Source organism: Drosophila grimshawi, unplaced genomic scaffold (genome assembly GCF_018153295.1).
Source record: "Drosophila grimshawi isolate 15287-2541.00 unplaced genomic scaffold, ASM1815329v1 contig_1369, whole genome shotgun sequence".
Classification (NCBI taxonomy): domain Eukaryota; kingdom Metazoa; phylum Arthropoda; class Insecta; order Diptera; family Drosophilidae; genus Drosophila; species Drosophila grimshawi.
Genome location: NW_025062891.1, coordinates 3,247,750 through 3,263,522, shown reverse-complemented (window position 1 = coordinate 3,263,522; position 15,773 = coordinate 3,247,750). Strand labels below are relative to the sequence as shown.

At 43.1% G+C, this 15,773-nt stretch overlaps 5 protein-coding genes across 7 annotated transcripts; 3 read left to right on the top strand and 2 right to left on the bottom strand.

The window, feature by feature from the left end:
* Nucleotides 1–163: 163 nt before the first annotated feature.
* On the top strand, nt 164–905 carry LOC6560591 (TP53-regulated inhibitor of apoptosis 1). Its single transcript, XM_001987203.2, has 2 exons — nt 164–401; nt 486–905. Exons 1-2 carry the CDS (start codon nt 255–257, stop codon nt 621–623), a joined length of 285 nt encoding a protein of 94 aa, XP_001987239.1. The 5' UTR covers nt 164–254; the 3' UTR covers nt 624–905.
* Nucleotides 906–1,511: 606 nt separating this feature from the next.
* Nucleotides 1,512–2,831, bottom strand: LOC6560590 (complement component 1 Q subcomponent-binding protein, mitochondrial). Its single transcript, XM_001987202.2, has 2 exons — nt 2,534–2,831; nt 1,512–2,390 (listed from the first exon to the last, which is right to left on the bottom strand). Exons 1-2 carry the CDS (start codon nt 2,733–2,735, stop codon nt 1,807–1,809), a joined length of 786 nt encoding a protein of 261 aa, XP_001987238.1. The 5' UTR covers nt 2,736–2,831; the 3' UTR covers nt 1,512–1,806.
* A 100-nt stretch (nt 2,832–2,931) lies between these two features.
* LOC116805079 (rRNA N6-adenosine-methyltransferase ZCCHC4) lies at nt 2,932–4,419 on the top strand. The gene is made up of 3 exons (XM_032735030.1): nt 2,932–3,321; nt 3,392–3,586; nt 3,638–4,419. The coding sequence occupies exons 1-3, from the start codon at nt 2,939–2,941 to the stop codon at nt 4,407–4,409; spliced, it is 1,350 nt and encodes a 449-aa protein (XP_032590921.1). The 5' UTR covers nt 2,932–2,938; the 3' UTR covers nt 4,410–4,419.
* LOC6560589 (protein transport protein Sec61 subunit beta) lies at nt 4,407–5,395 on the bottom strand. The gene is made up of 3 exons (XM_001987201.3): nt 5,313–5,395; nt 5,036–5,244; nt 4,407–4,969 (listed from the first exon to the last, which is right to left on the bottom strand). Exons 1-3 carry the CDS (start codon nt 5,313–5,315, stop codon nt 4,882–4,884), a joined length of 300 nt encoding a protein of 99 aa, XP_001987237.1. The 5' UTR covers nt 5,316–5,395; the 3' UTR covers nt 4,407–4,881.
* Nucleotides 5,396–5,831: 436 nt separating this feature from the next.
* LOC6560945 (mucin-5AC) lies at nt 5,832–15,488 on the top strand. Of its 3 annotated transcripts, none has more exons than XM_032734125.1 (10): nt 5,832–6,140; nt 6,203–6,376; nt 6,452–6,595; nt 6,655–6,978; nt 7,243–7,389; nt 7,469–7,669; nt 7,750–9,738; nt 11,306–11,410; nt 11,475–14,818; nt 14,880–15,488. In XM_032734125.1, exons 1-10 carry the CDS (start codon nt 6,086–6,088, stop codon nt 15,234–15,236), a joined length of 6,840 nt encoding a protein of 2,279 aa, XP_032590016.1. In that variant the 5' UTR covers nt 5,832–6,085; the 3' UTR covers nt 15,237–15,488. The 3 variants fall into 3 exon arrangements, with proteins under 3 accessions (XP_032590016.1, XP_032590015.1, XP_032590017.1); XM_032734124.1 differs by having other exon boundaries at nt 7,750–11,196; XM_032734126.1 differs by lacking the exons at nt 7,469–7,669; nt 7,750–9,738.
* The last annotated feature ends 285 nt before the right edge of the window (nt 15,489–15,773 follow it).

Below are 15,773 nucleotides of genomic sequence, written 5' to 3'. Positions count from 1 at the left end.
GCAGTCGTTTTAATAATGATAATACGATGGGTGAAACAAGTTTTTAATTCATTTGCAGTCATTTATCAGCTTTTTGGAAGTCAGCAGCGTACCAGCCATTATCAAAGGGACATTCCAAAGTACAAGCGAAATATCGATTTTTTCAATGTATCGATATAATTGTATCGGCAAATTGTCTGCCGCCGACTCACGTTTTATTGACCATATTATTTAACAATTGAAAATTATCAATTAAAAATTAAATACACTGCAGCATGAACAGCATTGGGGACGATTGCAATGAGCTGAAAAAGCAATACGATGCTTGCTTCAACAACTGGTTCTCCGAACGTTTTCTCAAAGGCCAAACCAATGATTCCGTCTGTGCGCCCATTTTCAAGGTTTATCAGGAGTGCGTCAAGGTGGGTGATTGACATTATAATAAATAATAATAATTAAGCCACACACAATAATTGTTAATATTTCCTCCAAACCCCCGCGCACAGCGTGCAATGCGTGAGCAGAAAATTGAATTACGTGAAATTGAAACGGATTACAGCACCGGCCCCACTGAATACGACAACAACAACATTGGAGGAAGTTCTCCGGGTGCAGGAGCCAGCAAGCAGCAGGGCAAAAGTTGACCTCTGACGAGGGACTTACAGCCGTTCCATGGTGATACGATCAGAGCAAAGTCCGAGTCCCACATTCACGGGCAGCAGTCCAATGGGAGTGAAGACGCATTCCCCTGGAAGCACAAGCGCGGCTCCACAATCTAAAAAAAAAAAAACAACCAAATAAAAAGAGAAAAGAAACAAATACAAAGTGTATATTAAAACGTTCAAAGAAATTAATATTAAGTGGAATAAATAGACCTGTAACGGGATTACTACGATTAAAGTTTGTAAATAGTATGTGAAATTAAATTAATATGTAGTTGATGAAATTTGTATATATAATGTGCAAATATTTCGCATGAAAATAAATTCTTAGAAATTATCTTCTTTTTATTTATTATCTCCATTTGACTAAGTCGACTGTCGACTGTAGACGTTTTGTGCTAAACTACAGGGTATATACACGACCAATCAGATAGCAAATATGTTTACACAAATCCATATATGTATATTTTAAGCTTTGTGTATGAAGCTATTAGAATTAATTCCAAAATGTGAATCCCAAGCGTTCTTATCGCAGACCTGACCCTCGGGTTAGGTGTTTCCCCTGGAGCACATCTTCGGCTCATTACTGCTTGGTATAAAAGCCACTGGCAAATGCTCTTCTTCAATAGACTCAAAATCAAGTCACAGTCATTAAGATGAAACTGCAGTCAGCTCTTCTGATCTTCGTGCTGGTTGTCTGCGCCATTTGCACACAACTCATCCATGCGGAGCCCTTTGAATCCCGATCTGGATTGGGTGGACCTAGGCGACCACAAACATTGCCGCCAAACAGGCCACAGACGCCAAATTTTGGACCGTCGCGCTTTTGAACTGAGACAAATACTTTCTAAAAAATAAAATGCATTTTAATTGAACAAAGTGTTTTCTTCTTGTTTATTTCACTTAATCAAAAATCAGAGCATTTGCCACACTTGGATAAACAATTGGCAAATTACACCATGTTAAAACAATCTTTGTTTTTATCAATCTATTGACTTAAATACTATTTTGGATTCGGACTAAAAACACAAACGATGAAAAAACGTTTTCAGTGCGAAATACCATCGAGTTGGTAAAAATCATATAGCGGCGACTGCTGATGAAAAACTTATAAATCTACACAACTTATGGCTTAATGTTAGCAACAGAAGACACAGCAAGGAAATTACTTGCTACCTGTGAATTTGGACAGTTTCTCCAACAAGGCAATGTAGGAGATGTGCTCGTGAGCGGTGGCCAAGTCGGAAAGCTTCTCTGCAAACTCATTGCTGATGCCCTTCTCCTCGAGCAGATTCATCAACAGATCATACAGATAACCATCGAGCACATCGCCAGCAACGGCATAGATTTTCTCATTCCATTCGCCCTCGTAAATGGACATCTCATCGATGGAGAAGACATCGTTGTATTCACCCTCCTGTGCCTCGCCCTCCAAATAGGAGCAAGTGAACGACAGGGTTGTGTTGCCCTTAACAATATCCACCTCGAATTGCGGCTTGCTGCGCATTTCACCCAATTCGGGTTTGTCCGCATTGGGATTAATCTCTGGCTCCTGCTCGCTATCCACAGTGTGATTCACATTCAGGCTAATGATCACCTTCTCCTTGTCCGTCTGTTTGCTTAACTCCACCTCGGAGCCGGTCAGCTTCACGCTAAAGCCGTCCAATGTGGTGGGCACCGTTTTGCCCTTTTGCACCTTACGCTCCGCGAGAATCTCCTCGGTGAGGAACTCGACCAGCTCGCGTTCGCCTATTGAAATAAATAAATTATTAACATGATTTCAGAATTTCGCCTCTGACTGTTGTCAATCGCATGTTTTTGAGGTTATGTAACAGTCGCAAGAGGGGCATGTCTCCACATCTGTAACATCTTCTCTATCTTAACCAACTTACCCTTGGTGTGCACGTTGCAGCCACAGGTGCAATTAATGCTGGGCTTGTGCACATTCAATACGGTAACGTGGTCGCCAACTGCGTCCGCCGGCGTTTTAGTCATGTGCCACAGGCTGCGGGTGAAATCACGTTTGCCCAGTGCACCCGTCGCAGAGCTGGCCAAATTGGCGAAACGCAAAGTGGCTGTCTTCAGGCTGTTCATCTTGTGGTTATATAAGATTGAATATTCTCTTAATATAATAGTTAATGGAAAAATGTGTGGCTGCTTTCGTGTTGCAACTTGCAATGAGTATTCTAATTACATATCGATAACTCACACATACATATCGATATACGTTTTGATTACATTAGGTGGCAACGCCGCAAGCAGAAATTCACATTTCGGTTGCAGTTGAAACAAATTGAATGGAGAAATACTCTCAGATTCGGGATAAACTGCTTCTGCAAATTGAGGATGATGAGTGGGTGCATCCCCGTTGTCCACATGGTCCCACAGTGCTATTCTATCGACAAAGTCAGAAGCCCAACGATGGGTACTACGCCTGCTCTGCTCATCGCAACTCAAAGCTCTGTAATTTCCACATGGAATTCAATAAATGGCAAAGGAATAAACTTCAAAGATTGTTAGAAAATGTTCGCGATTATCCGCAGTCAACGAGAAACGATGACGATTCTGATCCTACAAATAATATGGAAGCACTCTCGCAAGACGAGGTGCATGCACAGTACTTTTTCGATCCGAGCGCCCTGGAATTCTTAGCGATTCAGTGTCGCTTGCTAGGAATTCAGTAAGTTAGATTGATAGTTGCATATAATCTCTCATAGAAAATTCTCCATTTTCTTTTCTGCCTCCCACAGCAAAGTGGTTTGCATGGGTGCACCTCGTCTCCACTTTTACCTTCGACGCACCACAAAAATGAAAAGTTTTTTGCTGGATTTTGATGAACGATTTGTTGTCTATTTGAGCTCCAAGGAATTTTGTCAATACAACATGTGCAACAATCACTTCTTTTACAATCCTGAACCATTCGAGCAGTTCCTCAAGTGCAACAGGTGAGTAGATAAGCAGCAATTTCCCCCTAATCTAAAGTTAATCTCTTGCAGCGATGAACGCGTCATGATTGTGACGGATCCTCCCTTTGGCTGTCGCACGGAGCTGATAGCAAACACATTGCGATCCCTCACCCGTCTGCATAATCGAATTAACAACCTGCCCGCCACTCCACTGCCCATCTTCTGGGTGTATCCCTACTACATGGCCAATTACATTGTGGATGATATGCCCGAAATGCAGATCTGTGATTACAAACTCAACTACACAAATCACAGTCGCTACACGAATGTGGGCGAATCACGACGGTGTCACGGATCCCCGGTGCGCGTCTTTACCAATGTGCCACTTGAGCTGCTGCAGCTGCCACCCGGCGAGGGTTACAAATATTGTCGGAAATGCGAACGCTTTACGGCCGTAGAAAATGTGCATTGTGATCGTTGTGGTGATTGTTGCTCCCGAAACGGACAAAGCTATCGCCACTGCCAGCTGTGTGATCTGTGCGTTAAACCCAACTATGTACACTGCCCCAACTGCAGACGCTGCTGCCAACGTGAGAATCACAACTGTGCCTTGTATCAGTCCAAGCAGCGCTGCTGGATTTGTGGACAACGTGGACATATTGAGAATAACTGTGGAATTTTGAAGTGCCGAAATCGAAAGGGGACGCAAAAACTGGGCTGCCTTCTTTGTGGCAAGGAGCAGCACACGGAACGCAGGTGCCCAATGCGCTCCAATTACTTGAAGGAAACCCAATTCATGGGACAAACAACGATCGTTGCGAGAAAGGGAGTAAAACAAAGGAAAAGAAAATTGTTAAAGTAGTTTGTCATTTTAACTCGATTTTAATGCCGAAATTCATATTTGCTCTTAACACACATTTAATGTTTAAATTAATCAAAATGAATGCATATGGAGAAAAACATGACCACCATAAATTGTGGAATGGATTTTATTTGCCACAAAGAAACTCTTTCAATCAAATAAAAGAACTTTGTTGCAGCAAAGTATGTAAATAGAAATTAAAGAAAATTTTGACAAAAATTCACAATTTTGTTGCTTGTTTTTTGTTTATCATTTAACGACGGGTAACTTAAGCTTAGACAATAATTAATTTCAAATGGAAAACACTTATTGCCCCCAACCAACGGAATGCAGATCTTAAAATTGTTGTCTCTTGTTGTTGTTTGTTGTTGTTTTGGCTGAACTGTTTGTATGAAATCTGATGACGTCGACAATTGGGTCGCGCGTCCGTTGAGAGGTGAAAGTATCTTTTAATGCGCTATGTTGAAAATGTCTAAGAACGATTGTATTTGCCCCAAATGTGTAGCATGAAAACCGAGGCGATAAACAGCAGCGACATAACCAGCACGGGAACTGGACCACTGGAAGAACGGGAAGAGAAGCAACAAAATCACAGTTAGCTGACAAAAAATGTAATCTTCACTTACACTTTGATGCCGGGTGAATCGTCCGTGTAGAAGCGCCACATGCCTCCAGTGCCTGCACCGCCGGGTGCACGACTCCTGGCCGCCGTTGTTGTTGTTGTCTTGCGCTGTTTTAGAGTGCTGCCGCCTCCAGCGCCAGCGCTACGTGGCGCCGACAATTTGCTGGGCGAGCGTGAGCCGCTGCCAACGGATGTGGAACTTGCAGGTGCAGGCTATAATAATCAATTGGTACCTTTCGTTTAAATTCTCTTCTCTAGTTGATTAGCACTTTTTAACTTACCATTTTAATTTAGATGTTTAACTTTAATTCAGAGCGAAATGTGCACTGAGTTCGTGAGTGAATGCGTGCTGACCTGGAAAAGTGTTGAATGCGATGAAATCAATTTGACAACTCTTCGTGTCAGTTTCGTGTTCCACGTCACCTGCCATTCGCTCGCGAACGTAACTATGACAGCGACCATTCGATAAGTTTTATTTATTCCAGTTTATTGCTCTTGTCATGTCAATGGAATGACAAGGATTTGGCGCTAAAGCCATTTTAAAGAAGCTTATAAATAATACTATTAAAACTAATGGAAACCAAAAAAAATAAAAAATACTTATATATTTCAGGTCTAATCTACTATACATTTATACTTTGACGCATAAAAAAAACAAATGTGCATATATTTATAATTTGCTATCGATTATGCCGTGTAATCATCGATATCATTTTCAATAGCAATCGCCAGTTCCAATGGATGTATATCAATTACATTTTTCTTGTGGGACTCTTAAATATTTTTATTTCGCAGATTGTGAGCTTAATTTAATTATGATTTTGTGCGCGGTGTGTTTATAAGCTAGAATACACTGTGCATGATATTGTGAGCGGGGTGTTTATTAATTAGAATACGCTGTGCATGAATACGCTGTGTATGCGATTTTGCCGCACCGTTGCTATGGTGCGTAAATTCATGACAAAACTCCAAACATAAATAAACTCAGTGTCAAATATAAAAGCAATAAGGAAAAAAAAGCGAAAAAACCGTGGCAAAACAAATTCAACAAAATATGGAGGATATTGAAATCGAATATCTGGACGAGTACAAAGACTTGGTGCTGCCAGGTGGGCAACAAAATGCCAATTTGCTTATTTACCATTTGCAATAATTTTCGATAAATTGCCAGGCATTAAGACAAGCAGCGACAGAAGCGCGGCAACTGGGGCGATCTCATATCAAGTGCCCCTTCCACGGCGGAGACGCATCTCATCCGATTCGAGTGGTTCCTCATCCATTGATCCGGATATTTTTCAAAAACTATTCGATGGCAAGCTTCTGGAAGACGAGATGCTCACCGAAAGTAAGTCAAATTACAAATGCAAAAGCTACTTTTATAATTTCTAATTTGTGCACATATGCATTTGTATTTTATTAGGCGGCTCAAATGCCAAAGGAAGAAGTAGACGTCGCTTAAGTTCACCATCGAGCGATTCGAACGATGCTCTGGACGCATTGTACAATCGCCAAGTGAACAAAAGACGTGATCGCTTCGAATCATACGATTCAATAGATGATCTGGGTATGTAAACAGAAATACTGATTGAGTCAATCTCTTAATATGTATTTATGTTCCGATAGGGGATGTGCTGATGGGCGCCACACACAGGTCGCTGGCAAGGACCAACTCTCAGCCAGCCAAGAAGTCAGCGAGTGACGGACTGCAGCGAGGCAGAGGTGGCAGCATCGTTGCCAAGTCGAAAAGTGCTGAAAGTCGGCCGCAGGCAAACAAATCAAATTTAAGTGTTGCGTCGATGAAGCCAAGCAGTAAGACTGATAGCCTCAAGCTGGGATTTAGGACAAACGGTACCAGTAGCAGCAGTTGCAAGAAAGCAATAACCATTATAAAAGCTCAGAAACCGGATCTCAAGCCGCCCAAGCATGAGCCCAAAGAGGATCCACTCCGTAAGTCTTAACTTCATATATTTGTAGACAATATTTTAAATTTAATTTGAATTTTTGTTTAAGTTTATCAAAAATGCTAGTATATTTATTATATATGTATTTATTATTATATTATATATAATTATTATTATATTATATTTGTAGTAAAAGTAATCTACTTTTCATTCAATTCTTTGCAATTAAAAACTAAGTATTTTAAACTGTAAATAAATTTAAATTTAAACTGCATCTATAAGATTTCATCCATTTGTTCGCTTTTTGCAGATTTGGAGGATTTCTCCGATGACTCGGACAGCGACTTGTCTTATGAATACGAATCGGATTTCTATGGCTATGGCGATTCCGAGGACGAGGATGGCGAGGGCTCCAAGCATATAATTGATATATCAACGGATAGCAATACGGTGGCGGGTAAGTCATCATTAAGCGACTAGTTGATACTGCCAACCCTCTGATTATATTTATAATGTGCGTCAAACAAACCGTGTAGACACTGTGACACCTGTTGTTTCCGATGACGAAAGCCAGTTGCAGCTGCAACAGCAGCAAACGCTGCACGCCGCCACCGAGCGTCTGCATTTGTACTTAAATAATCAAAGTGGCGCTCGAAAATCGCGTTCTAATGAAAAATCATTCTCCACATCGAAAACAACTGATAATAATGATGTCGTTGATCAGGCGCTGCCAATGGGTAAGTTTATCCAAATTCCATTTACACTTCCGGCGTATACATTTCACATTTATCATTTAAATCGTCTTAAATCTTTGCAGCCGAGCAGTCTCAACGTGATGGTCTCTCCTCCAGCAGTAGAGTCTCAGATAAAAAGCCTCGTGCCGATCATGTCGATGATAATAATCTTACGTATGAAAAATTAGGGCGTTTTAGCCAAAATTTGACCGCTAAAATCATTAAGACTGATGCGGACCGCTCCATTGAATTTAAGAAACGTTCCGGTTCAAAGCAGCGTAGTATATCGCCCTCCAAACTGTTGGCCAACTCATCTCTCTACGCGAATCACGTCCGCAAGCTAACCTACACCAACGAGAAAATTGATGAGATTGCGCCAATGCGTCGGACCAAGAGCGATGAAGCATTTGCGAAACGTGGTCGCTGTGGGAGGCAGTCAAAAAGTAGAGCCGCCACAACAGACGAACAGAGCAAATGCAATTCGCTGTCGCCAACGAAAATAACATCAACAGAAACAACACTAACAACAACAACGGAAAAGGAAAAGGAATCACCCAATAAGGAACCTTCATTAAATACGAAATCTCCCGCAATACCAGAAAAAATCAAGCGCAAACGTGGCAGACCTAAAAAAAAGAAGTTTCCTTCAGCGAATGCTTCAGTTTCGGAGAATCAAACTGAGAAGCCCAGTACGGTTTTGCCTGACTGTGAAAACTCAACTGTTGTCAGTGTAATTGATAATTTAAGCTCGAAAATAACTAACAACAAATTGGATATACAAATAGACACAACTAAAAGTGAAAATCAAAAAGGATTCGATTCTATCAGTTGTGCTGCAACGGAAGAGCCAGTGATATCAGAATTACTTAAAGATAATTTAATGGATTCAAGAGAACCGGATACTAAAGACACAATGAACGCAGAAAGTGAGCTTAAATCAACAGCAGCAGCATCTGAGCAACATCTGTGCGTAGAATATGCATCCTCGATTGAAAAGCTTAATCCAACAGTTGAAACAAATTGCCAAATTTTGAATGTCAAAAATGTTGTTGAAGGTGTTGTTGAATGCCATATCGATACTTGTGCTGTGAAGTGCGTCGCACCAGAAACATGCTTGAAAACTTTCGAAGAAACTGAAAATACAATCTTAAGCACAGCAATCGGAGAAATCGCAGACAGAACCGTGGATAATAGCCAGGACAAGACCTCTTCAAATGTGATAGAAACTGTGCAAGATGATGTCAAACAATCTGAACTAATACTGGAGGCAAATAATGAAAATTTAAGTGAAAAACTAGAAGAACAACAACAACAATCGACAGAGGCAGAAGCAGAAGCAGAAAGCATGACAAACCAAACAGAAAATAATCACTTAATTGTTGTGGCAACATCCAAGAAAAGTTCAAACACGCCTCATCGAACAACAATGAGCGCAATTTCGAGAAAAGCGTTACGCTCTGCCTCAGCCATGGCTAGTCCATTGCCAGAGAGTCAAATTCTTTCGTCGGGACTGGAAAGTCGTAGCGGTAAGCGCTTGCTTAAGGATGATCTTGCATTAGCGAAGAAACCAACGCAAAATCGCAATAGTCCTTGCATCTCCGATAAGACATCGGAGGAGTGCAGTGATTCGTCTGCAAACTCGAAAGAATTGTATATTAATAATAATAATGATGAAACGCCACAACAATCAACAGTTGAGAACAAAGTGGCAGAAATAGCTAAAGATGAAATAGAATCTTTAAGTGAGAGACATTTGCGCAGCTCCAAAGCGTCTACGACTGCAACTTTGGCCAAAAACCCTTCACGAAAGCAGCCATTAAAAACAGCAAAAGACGATGGCAAAGGGGACGTAGTTTTAACAGAAAAGAAATCTCGCCGAACAAGGCAAAAAAAGAATATCGAAAAGCCGATTGAGGCTGAAGTATTGCCAGAAGGAACCATTGTGGATAAAATCCATATTGAAACGATTACTGCACTGGTCGATGAAATACCCTTAAGTGCAGAGGCTCCTCAATTGAAGGCCGACATTGCAAAGCTAGCAGACGTTGCGAATATAGAAATAGAAACATTAGGTGAGAAATTAACGACTGAAAATGTTTCAGATGATACTGTTGCGAAAGAACAGAAAGAATCGTCTGAAGAACAGATGTCACCAACCAAACCAGTCAGCGAGGAGTCAGTGAATCCACATGATATATTATCTCTAGGCTCTCAGAATTTTTTCTTAGAAGGGGACTTAATCCGGCGATCGACTCGTTCTCGAAAACAGACCCAAATCGCATTGCCATGGCGTATTCGATCAAGGGAAAATAAATCCCAGGAGCAGCATAAAAGCGCTGATGAAACGGAATCAACGCCAAAGCCAAAGAAAAGTGAAAGAAAGGGAACTATCAAGAAAGACAAAAGCGAGGCGGATCAAACTGTTTATGATACTCCAATTTCAGACTCCATCGATCAGTCGGAAATTGTGGAAAGGAGTATAGAAAAGCGGATTCCAATTGAGGATTCAAAAAATCACAGCAGCCAGGCAGTGGAGAATCAAGTCACTTCAGATTCAGATGACATGCAACTCGCTCTTGTTCCAGACACACACATCACCTGCTCTTCAAGTGGTTCATGCCGCAAGCTACGCGTATTGCTTAAAAGAGTGGAAGCCAAATCTAAAACTACTTTGTGCCATAAGTTCGAAAACTATGTTGATCCTCCTCAGCAGGAGTTGGAAGACATCACACAGGATACGCCAACAGAGGTAGTTACATTTTTCCATCAAGACCAAGCTACTGCTGCTAATAAAGAACCAACGGATTCAGGACCATCTGCTGGTAAAGACGAATCCTCCGAAAATATTGATCCATGTGAGACGACGGAAAAATCCACAGACCAATCTCCGTTTGAATCGCAACCAAAGCAGACTATTGTGGATCAAGAACAATTAAGCAACGATGAAAACGAGTCTGTAATCGAAGAACAGAAACCAGTGGAGGAAGATGCTGATAAGGATCTACCTCAAAACAAGACAGAGAGTGAAGAAAAACTACAAGCGGAGACGGAGGAAGGTGCTGAGAAAAATGTTCAGAAAATTGGTGTGGAGAATAAGGAACAACAACCGGTCGATGAAACTTTTGATGAACACAAAGATGAACAGCCAATTGATGCGGAGATGAAAGAGCAGCAGCCTAAACCAATTGAAACTGAGGCTAGGGAGCAACCGGAACAAGATGAGAAAGAAGACATTCCCGAAAAAGATCAACAGCCACAAGAGACGAAGGAATATGCTGCTGGCATCGATCAACAGTTATTAGATGAGAGGGTTTCTGCAACCAAGGATCAACCACTAATTGAAACAGATTCTAAGCCGGATCAAGCTGCTGGCAGTGAACAGCCGCAAACGGATAATTTTACTACTCAACTTAATCCCACAGAAACAACAGGTGTCGTGAGAAGTGTCGATGGCGTCAGCACCGTTGAGGGTTGCATCAATTCCGTGAGCTCCGAAGCGGAAGCGAATGTGGATGCCTCCCAACCAGATGGTTAATAGCTATTACTAATTAATATTTAATTTACACAAGCTCATTTTGAATACTCAACACGTTATCTAACTCTTTTTGGTTCTCCAAATCCGCTCTTTCTGTCTTTCAGAGGCAAGCAAAAGCAAGCTGTCGGCGAAAGAAAGCAATTCCCGGAAGAGTAACACAATGGCACCACCAGCACCGCCCAAAAGGGAGCTGTCCACCGGGAAGGCGGGTAAGTAGTGTATCAAATTATGCTTTCAAGTTTCAAATTCAAATATAAACCAATCTTATTCCAGTGCTGCGACGTATGGGCAAACCCATACAGGTGGATGTGCAGCCGTTAACAAAACGCCGCAAGCTTGTGGACACAATTGTGTTTTATGATGACAGCAAGGACAACAAGGAAACCACCAAAGAGCAAACGATCAATGAAGTGCCCGCAGCCAAGGCGGCAACGTCCAAGAAACAACTGTCAGCGACGCAAAAGGTGCCGGCAATGTTGGGCAGAAAGTCCGACTTGCCAAAAGTGTCGACGGTGAAATGCAGTGTATCCACATTCCTAAGCCCCGAACGGCCACTGGCAGTGGACAATTCGGTAATAATAACGACAACGGCCATAGCAAATCCAACGGTGGAACCCTTCAAGAAAGTGGAATCAGCAACAGTTGGCAGTGGCATTAATATCTCTGTCTCATTGGTGCCCGATGCAGTTTTGCCACAACCCAAAAAAAAATTAACCCAAGCAGAAACTGCAAAGAGGTTGATTTCCGTAAAGGCGGCAAGCTCCAAAAAGACGGAAGCATCCGCAGCAGCAGCAGCAGTAGCAACATTAAGACCTGTTGCCAAATCCTTGCCAGCAGCAGCAGACATGCCAGCAGAAGGCAGCAAGGCAAAGCCACGTAAGTCTGTACCCGCAACCAAAATAACAGGCAAAACTGCAGCTTCAGTTTTAAGTACGCAACCAGCTAAGAAGTCGTTACCAAAGAAGGAGACTAGCAAAAAATTGATTACTAAAGCTGAAGCAGCAGCTACAAGCTCGTCGTTGGCCACCAGAAAATCAGTGCCAGCAAATCTGTTGGAAGCAGCTAATGCATCTGCAATCACTGTCAAAACCAGCAACAATATCATTCAAGTAATCGAAGCGGCAGCAGCAACGAGTCCCAACAAGAAGCACGAAGTGCGAAAAGTTGCCAACAAAACTATGGGTAAACTCAAGTCAAATGAAACGTTGCAATCTGGAGCAGCAGCAGCAACAGTTGCCATGACGTCAGCAAATCCCCCAAATGCCACACCAGACTCCTCCCCCTCCACTCGCGACACAAAGCGAGCTGCTCGCATTGCGAAACCATCTTTGGCAACGCCGCATGTTAAACGTGGCGGCAGTCACACACGCTCCACAGCGGGCACACCCACGCCTACACAACAACAAGAAAGTTCTAATGAACAACAGCAACAATTGGCAATGCAGCAGCAACCAAAGCCGCAGCGCCAAGCACGACGACAGCTAAAAATGCACCCGGCTAAGGAAAAGGCGCAGTGTCAGGCTGCTGCTGCTGCTCCTGCTTCAGCTCGTGTTCTAGCTCCCACACCTGCTCCAGCTCCCATACCTGCTCCATCTCCCACTCCATCTCCTGCGCCTGCTCCAGCAACATCTGCTGTTCAGTTGCCTGAGCAACAACCAGTGAAACATCTTCCGTCGCGCAAACGCAAAGTGCCAGCTAAATTCGATGTGGACTCGGCAAGTGTTAAACGACTGAAAGAGACGCCCACCGCCAAGCCGGAAGCAAAAAGTATTGCGTTTCCCGTGCTCATCACAGCTGCCACAGTGGTGCTGCCCGAAATATCATCACCAGCAGCAGCAACAGCAGCAGTGGCAGTTGCAGCAACAGCAACAGAAACAACAAAACAACAATGCGTACTACCAGCAAAACATCCAACTACAAATAAGTTGCATCTAGAGCCACAACTGCGGACGCCAAAGCTGCGCAAGTTGCATGTGCGTCTAAATCGCAACTGTTTCAAAAACTGGCTAAAGGCTCATCAGCAACAGCAGGTTGTGGAGCAACCATTACCAACTGACCAAGCCGAGTTAGACTCAGCAGCGGAACCAATCCCAAATGTGCCATCTTTGATTGCAATACAACAATTGCTGCCCAGATTGTCAACGATTAAATCTGTGCCGTTGCCGGTGCCGCTGCCTTCGCTGGAAATCAAGTCGGAGCAAGATGCGGATGAGCCACAGCCGGAGCAAATGGATGTAGATGTGCCCCTTGTTGCAGCCAGAATAAGAACAGAAAAAGCTCCTCTTATTTCGAGCACAATGCATAGTTTAATGGCAGCAGCAGCGACAACAGCAGATAATTGCATGCAGCCAACCAGTGTTCTAAGCAATACCATCAGTACCACTGTAAATACCACCATCACCAGCGCCATCACCACCACTGACAGCAGTAATTCAGCAATTCAATCCGCCAGCAGCGGCGCCGTTAGAGATTCACTCACATGTGGCACAACGAAAATGTTTACATATTTATATCCGAAGCGCTCGCTGTGCTCATTTGGTCATAAGCCACTCGATTACTGCTGCCAAAATCTGGATGGGCCAATACCAGCCATTGATCCGACACGGATGCATGAAAAGGTTGAGGTGCCGGTGCTGGAGCTGCCGCAGTGCATGGTCATCACGACCAGAATCATCTCGAAGCACGACAAGAATATACCGGCAAAGGTGCTCGCCAAATTTGAGCAGCTGACGGCCAAGGATGGTCTGCCCAAAGTACTGCAAACGGTGACGATGACGACGGCGATACCACCGACACCAGCAGCAGTGCTTGCTCCACTGGCCGCTGTAACTGCTCCACAACAACCCACTGCACATAATCTTGATCGTTTAGCCAAGCAGCTCACAAAGAAACAGCATCCGCCAAATGTGGGTACTCCTGCTCTTGCTCCTACTGCTGCTCCTGCAAAAGCGCTACCAGTGAACAGTTCACAAACTGTGACCAGCAATCTCATACCCAGGCTGCTGCAGTTGCCACCCATTTGTCCCTCGGATAAGCAGCGCATGGAGCTCCAGACACGCGTGCAGCACTTCGATGCGGTGCTGCAGAACCTCTCCAGGCGAGCGGCCGCAATGAATGTGTCGGAGCGACAGCTGGTTATCGAGATGATCGTAAATACGAGCACGTTATTACCCATCGATGTGGATGTGGGCACCAAGTTGCTGGAGAATTATGTATATTATTTGAATGCAGTCACCAATACCTCGCCAAGTCCACAGTTGCGCTCCATTCTTACGCCCGCACCAGCGACATCGACAACCTCATCCAACAGCAAATTGCTGCAGTCCAAGTCACTAAGTCGAAATCTTACAACGTCGGCTATTATGCGTCCGACATCAACGTCATCAACGCCCGAACCTCGACGACCCATTTACGATAAGCAGAGAAACATTATTGGCTACCAGTACAGAACGAATCAATCATCGCCACTGCGTACAACAGCAGGGAGCAGCGGCAGCAGCAGTAACAGCAGCTCGAGAAGCTCCTCGTTACCAGCGGGAACACCAATTGCAACAGTTGCTGCACAGCAGCAGCTGCAACGCACACGCTTCCTTATGGTGCCCAATGCCAGCAGCAAGGTAAATCAAATCAAATATGCATTATCTATCTGCATATTCTAATTATTGTCCCTTTTTGCAGATCGCGGTGGTTAATTCGGTGGCACAATCAACTGTTGCTCTGGCGCCGCAGCGAGTGGGTTCGAGCAACATGATACCGGTCTATCCGTCACGCAATTCGAAAGGCTTGCCCCAAAAGGCAGCAGCAATAATCTCGGCAGACAAAGCGACACCCGTTGGCGTTGTCAACGGTGTCCCTATACTCGGATCGAGTGCATCTGCATCAACAGCTACAAATTCCCCCTCGAATCGTAATGTTTTCATTGTCAATCAGTTGCTTTCGCAGCCGGAGGAGTGCATATTGCCGGATGCGATTGGTGGCACCGTCGTAGCTGCCGAGATCAAAGACGAACTTGACGATGGGGAAATCCTAAATTAGGATAACACACTTATTTAGTATCAACGTATTATTTATACTTAAATCACTAATTAATATATGAAAAGTACATTAAGTTACTTTACAGAAAAAAATAACTTTAAAAACAAGACATAAAAGGATCCCTATATTTAATGCACATATGTAAAACATTTTTTGTGGTTTCGAAATAATTTTTGTTGAAATTTGCCATTAATCTTTGTTTTAAAATTAATATGAATTGCTAATTAATAAAATATTTTATTATATAAAATATATTAACGAGTGCTTCTAATTGCAAAAATTCATATAAAATTCCTTCTTGATTCAGCACAAATTAGGTTGCGGGATCGGGTAAGTTGCCCTGAAGCAAAATAAAACGGTGGAATACTTTTAGGAACAGGCAGGTGACGCGAAACAAGGCTAGATTTAAATGCATTTAAGGAGGATTATGGGATCATCTCAGAATCCAACCAATTGCACGGAAAAAAGTCGAAAACTCCACATAGCTAACAAAAGATTTTGAGGGAGATTCGAAAATTATACAGAAAAAAAATAAAT